We start from the raw sequence: 12,657 nt of genomic DNA on the forward strand, positions 1-12,657 counted from the left end.
TGTCCTAAGCTCAAGAAGGACAATAACAAAAGAGGAAGGGAAGAAGCTCATATCACCGAAGAAGTGGAGGAAGCTGAAAAGAAGAAGTCCAAGATAGAGGAAATAAGAGATCTCTATTATGACTGAGATAGTCTTCCTCAACTAAGTTCTTTTCAAATTCCTAAGTGTTAGTTTTTGGTAGCATCGGATGTGCTCTAGCCATGAAAATTGGTGGAGAGGCTAAGGCACATGAGTTCTAAATAACTCAGAAACCGCTTGGTGAAATTCCACTTGGCTTGTAATTTTATTAAAAAAATTAATATTTTTAATGGGGTTCCTGTTGATTTGCGGTAGCATCGAATGTGCTCTAGCCACAAAAATTGGTGGAGAGGTTGGGGCATATGAGATCTCCAATACCCAGAAAGGGTTTGGGCAGATTCTAAACAGTTCAGGAGATATTAAAATAATTAATATTTTTAATGGAGTCCCCAAGTCTAAACTTAGGGAAATTAAAATATTAATGTGGATTAATATAAAACTGTGTTAGAATGGTCCAAAAGACATGGATCAAGCCAAATCTAATCTTAGCTGTGGATTAGGGACTTAATCTCTTCCATTGATATGTCAACGAGAAAAGTATAAGAGAAGGTTTGAGGGTCACTTGGAGAACACACTAGATGATCGATCATTCTATTCTCTAGAGCATGGTTTTCTAAGAGAGATAGAATTAGTGATTAGAGCTGCAGCTGAGGGGCAGTGAGTACAGAGAGACAGAGGGGCAAAGGTAGTGCCGGGAGATCAGCGCAAGAGCCAAAGAGAGTGACGCAGTAGCAGCCAGGGCTCACGCAGGGACACACAGAGGCAGCTAGGAGCTACGCAATGCTTCAGAGAGTCCAGCGTTGCTGATGCAGACGGCCCGAACGCTGACGTAGGGCCTCCTGAGGTTGACGCAGACCCATTAGGGTGATGCAGGGCCAACGCTGGGCAGAGAGAGGTTGACACAGGCCAGAGAGAGGCTGGCACTGGGGTTTCTGGGGCAGATTGGAGCTGAGGAACTCTCGGAGGGTTTATCTGGGGTTTCAGCTGGGACATCTGTCTCAGACTGAGAGGTACTACTACCAAGGGCATTCTCTGTTGGGTAAGCCAGATTTGGCACCCAGATTGTACTCTGAAACTACTTAATAAATCAAACCCTCAGATAGCTGCACCGGTTTTTGCGCATTGGGTTTTTCCGCGGACATTGGTCCAAAAATAACTATCATTTTGTGTGCTTGTTTCTGTTTCCTTCAGTTGATGACTTGTAACATGTTGAGCATGCACTAGTGTTTATTTTCAGTATATACATTGTAAATAACTTGTTAAGTAACGGAACAAGTAGGTAGGAATAAATCAGTAAAGTGCATGGAGGGTTTCTAACTAGTAGACTTAGAAACTTCAACATGGTATCAAAGGGTGGTTACAGATCACAGGAGAACTGAGGACATCAGGCGAGCAGAGTAGCAAAAAACAACTGTCCCGAGTGAAAAAAGCTGTTCCTAGCAGAGAAGCAGTAAGGAAGGGGTGACACAGTGCCTGTGTCATCAAGTTTGAGCCGGGAAGAGGATCAGTACAGTGGCAGAGGGTAGCAGACTCGACCTACGCAGTGCCTAGTCATCTTTCTCAGTCAGGAAGGATTGACACCCGTGGCTAGGAGGTGCGAATTTTGCTAGTGCCGGGATTGCACAGAGCCTAGAATCTCTAATCTTCAGTTCGCTGGATCTTAGGAGGTTTTGGGTAAGTTGTAGAGTGAAGCTGGTGGGGTACTGTGGTTAGAACAATACCTAACAGGGCAAGACCAAGGTAGAGGTAGTTGCTGCTGAGGCGGATTTCTAGCCAAGGAATTCAGATCAGTGTTGTTGTTGCACAAACGATCGGAGAGGGGCAACTTGACGTTGGTAGAAGGATTTCCACGAGAGAAATCAGGACTCAGAGGGAGTCTAAAAGAGAACTTCCAGACGAGAAGTAGAGAGACTTAGCAAGAGTCGAACCGTGAACTTCCAAATGAGAGGTAGACTCAACAGGAGTTGAACTTCAAGACGGGAAGTAGACTCAGCAGGAGTCGAACAGAGAACTTCCAGGCGGGAAGTAGACTGAGCCGGAGTCGAACAAAGAACTTCCAGGCAGGAAGTAGAGAGACTCAGAGGAGTCGACAAGAAGAGCAAAGAGATGGCCATGAACGGGCTGAGGGATCAGGACAGGTTGGATGAGGCATCCAACTTTGTCATCTGGAAGGCCAAGATCCTGTCTGTTCTATGTGCCATGAGTTCTTACACACCACTTGAGCGGAAGTGGGGAGACATCGAGCTGTAGTCAGGTGGACTACAGGCGATGAAGGGCAAGATCCTCGAGGTACCCAGCCTTTTGGATTAGACCTTGCTGTGGGAGCCCCGAAGAGGAGTAGTAGGACTGGCTGAGTCGGGTAGAGATGGATGCAGATGAAGCGGCCGAGAGAGCTACAGTGCAGGAATTCCCAGGACAACGCAAGTCTAGCAGGCTGCAACAATGCGAGAGGCACGGGAGTGTCGCACCAGTGCATGATGGCACAAAGAGGTGTGTAATAGTGCGAGATGTATGGAGTTGTTGCAGCAGCACAGAGGTTAGAGAGCTGCACTTGTCAGTGATAGAGGGAGATTCAGCATCAACGGGTGTCTCTAGCCCAAATAGAGAGGTTTGAGTTGGGAGATCAGTTACTTACTTCTCGGTAATTGAGTTGTAGTGCAGCAGTGGGCAACACGATGCAGCATGGTGAGAGCAGTTGCAGTGCGGATGCAGTGTTGGGAGAAAGGACTAGCGACAACACGGATGTAGAGGGAGTTGTTGTACAGATGCAACAATGGTTGTGGTAAAACCATTGACAACAGTACATGATACAACAGTGCAGAGGATGGTGGGCAGTAGGCCTAGCATCAGCATAGGGATTGATGCTGGATGATCAGAGTAATACTCAGTGAGGAGTATTGCTAGAGCACAATCGTCACTAAGAGGGAGTGTTGATTTGCGGAGCATCAGATGTGCTCTAGCCACAAAATTTGGTGGAGAGGTTGGGGCACATGTGATCTCCAATACCCAGAAAGGGTTTGGGCAGATTCTAAACAGTTCAGGAGATATTAAAATAATTAATATTTTTAATGGAGTCCCTAAGTCTAAACTTAGGGAAATTAAAATATTAATGTGGATTAATATAAAACTGTGTTAGAATGGTCCAAAAAACATGGATCAAGCCAGATCTAATCTTAGCTATTGATTAGTGACTTAATCTCGGCTGTTGATATGTCAACGAGAAAAGTATAAGAGGAGGCTTGAGGGTCACTTGGAGAACACACTAGATGATTAGTCATTCTATTCTTTAGAGCGGGGTTTGCTAAGAGAGGTAGAATCAGTGATTGAAGTTGCAGCTGAGGGACAGTGAGTACAGAGAGACATAGAGGCAGAGATAGTGCCGAGAGATCAGCGCAAGCCAGAGAGAGTGACGCAGTAGCAGCCAGGGCTCACGCAGGGCCATGCAAAGACAGCGAGGAACTGCGCAATGCTTCAGAGAGGGCAGTGTTGCTGACGCAGAGGCCTAGAAGGCTGACGTAGAGCCTGCTGAGGTTGACGCAGGGCCAACGCTGGGCAGAGAGAGGCTGATGCAGTCCAGAGAGAGGCTGATGCTGGGGTTTCTAGGTCTGATTGGAGCTGAGGAATTGCCGGAGGTTTTATCCGGGGTTTCAGCTGGGACATCTGTCTCAGACTGAGAGGTACTATTGCCAAGGGCATTCTCTATTGGGTAAGCCGGATTTGGCACCCAGATTGTACTCTAAAACTGCTTAATAAATCAAACCCTCAGATAGCTGCACCGGTTTTTCCGCATTGTTTTTTTCTGGGGACATTGGTCCAAAAATAATGGTGTCATTTTGTGTGCTTGTTTCTGTTTCCTTCAGTTGATGATCTGTAATATGTTGAGCATGCACTAGTGTTTATTTTGAATATTTACATTGTAAATAACTTGTTAAGTAACAAAACAAGTAGGTAGGAATAAATCAGTAAAGTGCATGGAGGGTTTTTAACTGGTAGACTTAGAAAATTCAATAGTTCCCAAGTCTAAACTTAGGAAAATTGAAGTATTAATGGGTATTAATCAAAATATGGGTGAGAATGTTCTAGAAAGTGGATCAAGTCAAGTTTTAATCTTAGCCGTTGATTAGAGACTTAATCTCGGCCGTTGAAGTCTCAACGAGAAAAGTATAAGAATGAGGCTTGGGGTTCATTCGAAAACACCCAAAGTGTTGATCAGCCAGTTCGATATTCCTAGGGTAGGGTTGGCTAAGGAATTCAAACAAGTGATCAAGCAGTGAGGATCAGAAGCAGTATTGGAAGGAAGTGATTTCCAGTTCCAGTGAATATATTTTAGAGAAGACAATGAAGGATCAAAGAGGCAACACAATGCCAAGGAGGGACAGCGCAACAACTGGAGGAGGTGACACAGAACTGCTGGGAGATAGCAGAGATCAGTTTCAGAAATCATTGAGGGTGATTGACAGAGGAAATATTGATTTCTCAGCAATAGATGCAGCAGCAGCAAGGGTGACACAGTCAGAGGGAGTCTCCATGCAGAAGCCACGCAGTGACTGCGTAGGCTCATGCAGAGACTGCGCAGTGGGTCATCCAGGAGCTGGGACCAGTGCAAAATCTCCAGATTCAGTGTGAGAAAATTCTCACTATCTTTCTATCAATTGTCTTCTCTGAGTGGATTGCCATTTCTATGGGGCATCCAAATTGTATTCAGAACTTTACTGCCAATAATAGAAACGCTAAGATCTGCTGCACTGGTTTTCCCGCATTCGGTTTTTCCGGGGACTATTGTCCAAAAACAAGTGTGTCAATGTGATTGTTCGTGTGCTAGTGTTTCTCTTGCTTTTCCCAGTTCATAATTTGTGATGTTTGCAACTGAATTTATTTTGATATTTACTGAAGCATTGGTAAATAACTTATTATTGTAAATAAGTAGGAGAAATAAATCAATCACTGCAACGTAATATTTTCACACTAAGTCTTCTTCTGTAAGATATGGCTATCATGATTCGCTAAATAGGATGCATCAAGACATCATAGAAGCATTGGAAGCAAGATCTTTGGACATCATCATAGAAAAGCATGAAAGACGATTAGGATATAACTCATGGGAATCTCATTGAAAACACAAGTGGCGAGGTCATCTAGTACAAGGTTCATCATACATCTGTGAAAAGGAAAATCTGATGATGGGGATACTTTAGATCCTCAAGATTCTCTGATGCAATCTTCATTGAAAGGTTCACCGATCATTTGGAAAACCAAGTGTTTCATCAAGAATTCCAATCTTGCGGAGTTCATGGGATGATGGTATGATGACATAAAAGTGAAGCAGTTCAAGGGATTGAAGCTCTTTCAATCAAGGAAGTTGCTGCAGGAAGTTTGGATGACCCAAAGGAAAAAATGAGGTATGTATGCTTACATTTGATATTGTGGAAGTCATGTCATATGGTTGCAGGCAACATGGATCAATGCTACTTTAGAGCATGATCAAAAGAAAGGATCTCCTCTCTCAAAGGAATGCAGGAATGCATGGGTCACACATTCACTAGATGAAATCAACATAATATATCCTCATATGAAGTATGAGGTGGTTGATAACAATTGAGGAACTCTGAATGAAAGCTCCTGGGAATGAGATGTGTGACAAAAGAAGGCAGAGATCATGGAATATGCAATTATGGTAAATGTAATCAACCTCCGAAAGACCAAGAATATTTGACTAGGATATCTCCATGGAAGATATGAAGATTCTGATGAAGACTGAAAAAGAAAGAGACCTTGACAATACATATCTTTGGGAGATGTGTCGATATGTGTGTAGGATGTTGATGCGAACTTATAGATGTCATCATGAAAGACCATCAAAAAGGTAATGTTGATTTTAATGTTCATTGCTTTATTTTTGAACAAATATCTAGATAGGTTTATGTAGGGCTGCCAAGGGAAGATCTATGGATGTCTTCCACCGTCGATGCACATGTAGTAGGATGGAAGATCCTTAAGTAAACATGGCATGAAGGAAGGCCATATCGACTAATGGATCACTTTCCAATGATGACATGGTTGACTCATGAATGAAAGTGATGGATGGTTGGTGCCCGATGTAGAAGTCCCAAACATGAAAAATCCTAGATAACAAAAAGAAGTTCATGACATTGTGAGGAGAAGTTCTTCAAGTAGCTGGTTGTCCCATCATCTCCACTTGAGAAGCTGCTAAAGGTCCCTAATTAAGGGGGAGTCTGGAAACAAGTTTCTTACTTGTAAATTATCTTGTAGAGTGTGTTAATGAGATGACTTCTCTAGTAGTGCTTACAGAATAAGGTTAATTGATTTCTCTTCTATTAGTAACTGCTTGTGAATACTTTTTACTTTTTAGATTAGGATCTTCATTTACTTATGTTAGTATAGTATTATTCTTCATTAAACAACTACCAATGCATGAACCATAAAGAGACAAGAGACACAAAATATAGGCTATAAGCCAGAGCCAAAACCTCTCCTACTTGAGAGGAAAACCCGAACAAATTATTTTTCTTATAGAGATTCCAATTGACGAATACGAAGACCAAAACCCTTGACCTATTTGCCACTCCAAGACTAAGACACAAGTTCCCTTTCACTGCTTCTCTTTCGTGCCTAAGTCAACACTTATCCGACTGCTTGTCTTTTTTGTACTTCGGCTATACTTCAGATTTTCGGTCCTTGGTTTAGCATTGCATTCCTTGTCTCTATTTCAGAAACCCTAGCACAACTGTTTGACCAACTTTGACCCTTTATCTTCCTCGCTCTAGAAGGAGACTTTCTTCCTTCAACTTGGCTACCCTTTGACTTGACTTCTACCTAAATTTGGTTGCCTTAGAGATCTTCAATAACTTCGGCTTTTTCAGCACTGGAAACAGTCCCTTTACTTCACACGTGTGGAGGTTATTTGACCCAAAAACAGTCCAAAACAAAGCTAAAAGACTTTGCTGCTCCTTCCTTCTCGCTGGTTATAGGACTCCTTAATGATGACCTTCATACTTCTTATTAGCTTCAGACCTTGACCGAAATTTTTGCTCTAAAATGTGGGTAACACTGACCATGTAGACAATGATTGCTAAAAATCAAATCTGCAAGAAGACAATGTTGGACAACTAGAAGCTTCATGTGTGTGTGCGTAAGAGATGAAGGTTATGTCCATTCTCTGAGCTTAAGATAAGTTGGTATATTGTATAACCCTACCAACTCTCCAAAACCCTAGCTCCACCAATGATCTTTCTGCAATTTAACATCAACACTAGCAAGCCTCCTTGGCTTTGAGCAAGAAACTTGCTCTCTCCTCTTCTTCTCCAACAAGTACAACCCTAGGGTCTATCACTAAACCCTATGTTCTTGCGTATATAGGGTAGACACGCGAACCTTAGACTTGAGGAATGCTCAAGAAACCTTAGTGCCTCAAAACAAGAGAGATAAAGTACAAATAAGAATCTGAGAGAGAGAGAGAGAGAGAGAGAGAGAGAGAGTGCACTTTCTCCTAACATCTCTAAACACAAGATGATGATAATTAGAATGAAAGGTCTTTCTCCGTCCTCTAGATGTATGAGAGATAAAATAGGCCAACAATACAAAAGTGTGCCTAAACCCTTACAAGGAATGTACTGTAAACAAGAAGGCCCCTACATGAATTACTCCTCATATAAGTGACACATGTCAAGTTCCAAGGAGATGATGATCTAAAAGAAAGGCTCCAAAACAAGAGCTCTCCTCATCCGAGGTCCAATGCTCCTTCTACAAGGGCTTCAAATTTTCTAATGCCTCTCCAAGTCAATTGTGCTATCTCTTGGTCCACCTACGTATATGTCCACTCCCTCAACCCAAGCAATCATAATTCAAGTAAAAGCCTTCATGTAAAGTACAAATAAGAATCTGAGTCCGAGAGAGAGAGAGAGAGAGAGCGCACTTTCTCCTAACATCTCTAAACACAAGATGATGATAATTAGAATGAAAGGACTTTCTCCTTCCTCTATATGTATGAGAGATAAAAGAGACCAACAATACAAAAGTGTGCCTAAACCCTTACAAGCAACCTATTGTAAACAAGAAGTCCCCTACATGAATTACTCCTCATATAAGTGACACATGTCAAGTTCCAAGGAGATGATGATCTAAAAGAAAGGCTCCAAAACAAGAGCTCTCCTCATCTGAGGCCCAATGCTCCTTCTACAAGGGCTTCAAATTTTCTAATGCCTCTCCAAGTCAATTGTGCTATCTCTTGGTCCACCTACGTATATGTCCACTCCCTCAACCCAAGCAATCATAATTCAAGTAAAAGCCTTCATGTACGCTATCTGAGTAACCCATGCCTTCCTCCAGAATGCTATATGCTCCTCCTCCAATGTAGGATATTCTCTAAGCAAGCAAACTTTCCTTGTGGCCAGCATGTATGTTGCTACCAAGTTAATTGAAGATCTCCGATGCTCAAAGCATTCATGTGAGGTCTAGCAACCGATACGTATGCCACCTCAATTGTGCAATCCTATCATGGATCAACCAAGGGATAACTGTACACCATGCACCCCACATCTCATGAAACACCCCCAAACATGCCACTTTTGGTGTAACACTAAAAGTTAACAGCCTTAGCAAGTACTGCTTTCTTTCTGCTCTTTGAGAAATCTTTTCTTGCCAATTCTTTCTCTTGTATTTTAATGTTTCACGTGGCAATCTTTTACAATTAACAAAATGCTCGCCTCTGCAAATATTTGAAAAATTACACAGTGCTATTTTCTTGTAAAATTTATGACAATCTCTTGAATTATCATCCCTTTTTTAGCATGTGAAGTTGTTTGGTTTACTTGGATTCTGAAATACCAATGGCTGATTGTTCTGTTATTTTTAATCAATCATTTTGATATATCTTATTCTTATGGATAGGCCAACAAGTAAATTCCCACATCCACTGTCACGTGTCAAGCAGCCAGCTGGCTATCGGGTGAGTTGAGATCCTCAGGTGACAATATCTGCTTTGAATATCCTAACTAAATTAGTATAAAATGGTTTCTAGTTTCTTCATATCATGATAAATAGTTTCTGACTAAATTTATTCCTTCTTCTTGGTAATCCACAAATTGTATCTTCCCATTAACAGTTTGCCTAATACAATTTCAATTTGTGTTTTACAGTTGTCATATCAAGTTGTAGATTCTTTAATTTGGTTAGGAATTCGAGGTATAATCAATGATTTTCGGAAGAAGAAACTGAAACTGCGTCCAGTAACATATCTAAGTGGCACCCAAGGATCTATTACGGACCTTCCTACTGGATATATCTGGAGTCCACAACTTGTCCCCAAACCAGAAGGTACTCATACGTTGAAATGTATTTGATAATACGTTATATTGAGATTCATTTATTAGAACTTATTAGGTGCGCTATGCATAACTGGAGTGACTGCAATGTTCTTTGACAGTATTGTTATTTATTATTTGGATATGAGAATAATCTTTTGGGATTTATACCATTGCTAGAATTGTGTGTGTGTGTGTGTATATCATCTTATGTTAGCCAGTTGACTATTCATATGCAATTTCTCTGTTTGGTCTATTTTCTGCTTGCTTCCTTTGGTTGATATGCAATTGTTCTCTTGCAGATTGGGGACCTAAAGTTGATGTGGTAGGATTCTGTTTTCTGAATCTTGCCGAGGATTTCAGGCCACCGGAGTCTCTTTTAAAATGGCTTGAAGCTGGCAAAGCACCTATTTATGTGGGGTTTGGAAGTCTTGTAAGTTCGTCAAATTCTTCACTGTGGCTATTTTATGCAAAATATGCTTAGATGTCTTGATTAAAATGTGAAGTAACATTACAACTAGAGCATACTTTCTGATGTACAGGCAAACCGCAACTTCTAATAATTATGAGTAGCAATACAAAGAGTAATTACTAGGCATGATGATTTCTTATTGAAATATTTGATAGCTTTTTCAGAGTTGACATTTTGATGTTAATCAAAATTTGTTTGGTGATCCTATGTCCAAAATGAAACTACTACTGCAACTATAGATGTAGTATAAATAGTCTTTAAAACTGAGAGTAAAAGGAAAGAAAAACAGTGGGGTGTCTGCACACCCAAGAGTGGATTGTAGATGCAAATGTGAGCAACAGAGGAAGATGTCTTCAATGAACACGAATATACCAGTTGAATGCATTGATAAAAAGATAAGAGTACAAATGAGTAGGGAGTTTTGCGTTTTTGAGGAAATTGAGGAAATTCTGTTGAATTTTGTAGCTACTGTCGGTATTCTCCACTGGTATTAACCCACAAAATAAGAGGGGATTTGTAATTTAAATTTGAAATTATTTTGCCCCCAAAAAGGTCAAGTCAGCTCCATCAAAATCGAGTTGGGTCAGTCAAGGTAACACACCACTTGGGGCACATTAGACCTCTATAAATAGGTCATTGAACCTCCTCCACTAGAAACCAATTCGGATCTTCAAAAACTTATCTGCTTTTGTTCATCCATGCGAAGAAGAAGGAAGAGATGAAGGCCGAAATCTGTCCAAGTCTATTCTAGCTCAAGTTTGACTTCTGTTTACTTCACACATATGGGAATCTTCTGTGATTTTTTCTGGACAGCAGGCCAAATTTCTGTGGAGAGTGCAGGAGACCTATATTCGGTCTAGTTGATTTGTGGAAGAAGCCAAAATTATCTTTGTTTGACCAGGTTTGACCTGCGTTTGATGGCTGGTCAGTTAGACATTGTTTTTGACTGGGAAATCAGATGTATCTCTTCAAGCATTGGAAAGTTTCTCTAAGAAAAGTTTGCTGGGATTTTTCCAGGATAAATTTTGTGTCTCGTGTTTGGTTGTCTCTTCATGATCCTATTGTCATTATTGTTTTACTGTTGAAGATTTTCTAGGTATAATTGCTTAATGATGAATACGACACAAGATAAATTAATGGAGAAATCATTGGAAGCAATTATCAGTCTAGTAAATCATGAAAACTCAACAAATACTGCTTACAGAAACTTACAATTGTACCTTTGGCTAAGCTGTTGTGTTATGAGGGCTGTATCTATGCCATCAAAATTAGCAAGGGCTTGCACCTGGCCTCATCTGAACCCACTTAGTGGGTTTGAACCTGAGTCTCAGTGTAGCACTAGCACCTCACTGCTTGCCATTAGACAACACTTGTGCACTGGGAGAAACCCCTATTTATAGTAAAACGATCCCAAACCCTTAACTTAAAGCTTAAGCCTCTAATAAAAGTGATATTACCCTTATTAGGTAAGGGCATAGGACTGGAGAATTATTACAAAAACCATGGGCATACATACAAATGATTCATGCAAATAGAATCTACTGCCCAATAAAAATGTTGTTGTTAGGTACACAAAGTGCCTTCCCTCTTAAAAAGCTTTTCCCTTGAACTTGAAAGATCAGAAAATAATGGCTGACTTTTGTCAAACTTTGCTGGTATAACTAAAAAGGTGCATTGTTCCGTGTACTGAGTTTGAGTGCCAATAGTGGGGTTGGAGGTTGTTGATTTTCTAGGGCATATCTAGATTTTTTTTTTCTTCAACAAATAACTACTTCGAGTGATCAGTTAGTGTTAGTTCCACATTTCATTTAATGAACATCATTAAGCAGTTATACAAAAGAAAAATATCAAGTATCAACCAATAAAGATGGAAGAGTAGTAGAAATAAACAAGAGACAATGAGACAAGAGACAGAATTTAGGCCTGAGGCGAAGGCAAAACTCATGAGGGAAAAACCCAGAAATTATTCCTTACAAGAGAGAGAGAGTTGCAGATTCATTAATACATCAGAAGCAATAATATCAAGATAATAGTTAAACCAGAAACCAAGACCATGATCAAGTGCCATGACAAAAACCAAGCTCCTGAAATTTCGGCCCTCCCTGCAATTTCGCTGGATTAGAGATGCACAAGACCAATTCAATGTGTCCAAATGAGGAGCAAATGTCTCTTATTTATAGACTTGAGGAGAGTGTTGAATGGGTGCCTCTTGGAGGCCCAATTGACCTAAAATAATATGAAACCGACTTTAAAATATTTTGGAGGCAAAGTATAAATTCAAAATTTTCAAATTCTTCACATGATGAAAATACCGACCATGGCTACTATATTTCCAACACTCCCTCTTAGCCAGGGAGGTACGTTTCATTCTTTCTCTCAAGATCAATCTTCCCCACCAATCATAGGTCTCACAACTAGATCCTAAGGAAGAGATCACAAATACAAATCTCTCATAGCATCCCTGACCAATCATATGTCTCATAGCCCACAACCTAAGGGAGAGATCATCAGTCTCATCATAAGGAAGGAAACATAGCATCCAACTCATTTCAATGCATCTTCCTGACCACAAGGTCTCACAACACATAGCCTAAGGGAGGAATCGTTAAGTCAATGCATTTCTCAGACCACAAGGTCTAACAACACATAGTCTAGGAGAGGAATCATCAAGTCAATGCATCCCTTGGACCAAAAGGTCTCACAACACATAGCCTACGAGATGAATCATCAATGTATCTCCCAGACCACAACGTCTGACAACTCACAACCTACGGGAGGAATCATGAT

The 12,657-nt window shown here is 40.8% G+C and overlaps 1 protein-coding gene across 2 annotated transcripts in view; it reads left to right on the forward strand.

The window, feature by feature from the left end:
- LOC149180593 (sterol 3-beta-glucosyltransferase UGT80A2-like) overlaps positions 1–12,657 on the forward strand; it is a 394,856-nt gene that overhangs the window by 274,932 nt on the left and 107,267 nt on the right. For both annotated transcript variants that reach the window (XM_089416191.1, XM_089416190.1), the window contains exons 9-11: positions 8,986–9,043; positions 9,234–9,411; positions 9,701–9,831. In XM_089416191.1, coding sequence (XP_089272317.1) covers positions 8,986–9,043; positions 9,234–9,411; positions 9,701–9,831 — 367 coding nt within the window. The remainder of the gene's footprint in view (positions 1–8,985; positions 9,044–9,233; positions 9,412–9,700; positions 9,832–12,657) is intronic.

Source organism: Pinus tabuliformis, chromosome 3_2 (genome assembly GCF_031772625.1).
Source record: "Pinus tabuliformis cultivar Carrire ecotype Pingquan chromosome 3_2, CPIR1, whole genome shotgun sequence".
NCBI lineage: Eukaryota > Viridiplantae > Streptophyta > Pinopsida > Pinales > Pinaceae > Pinus > Pinus tabuliformis.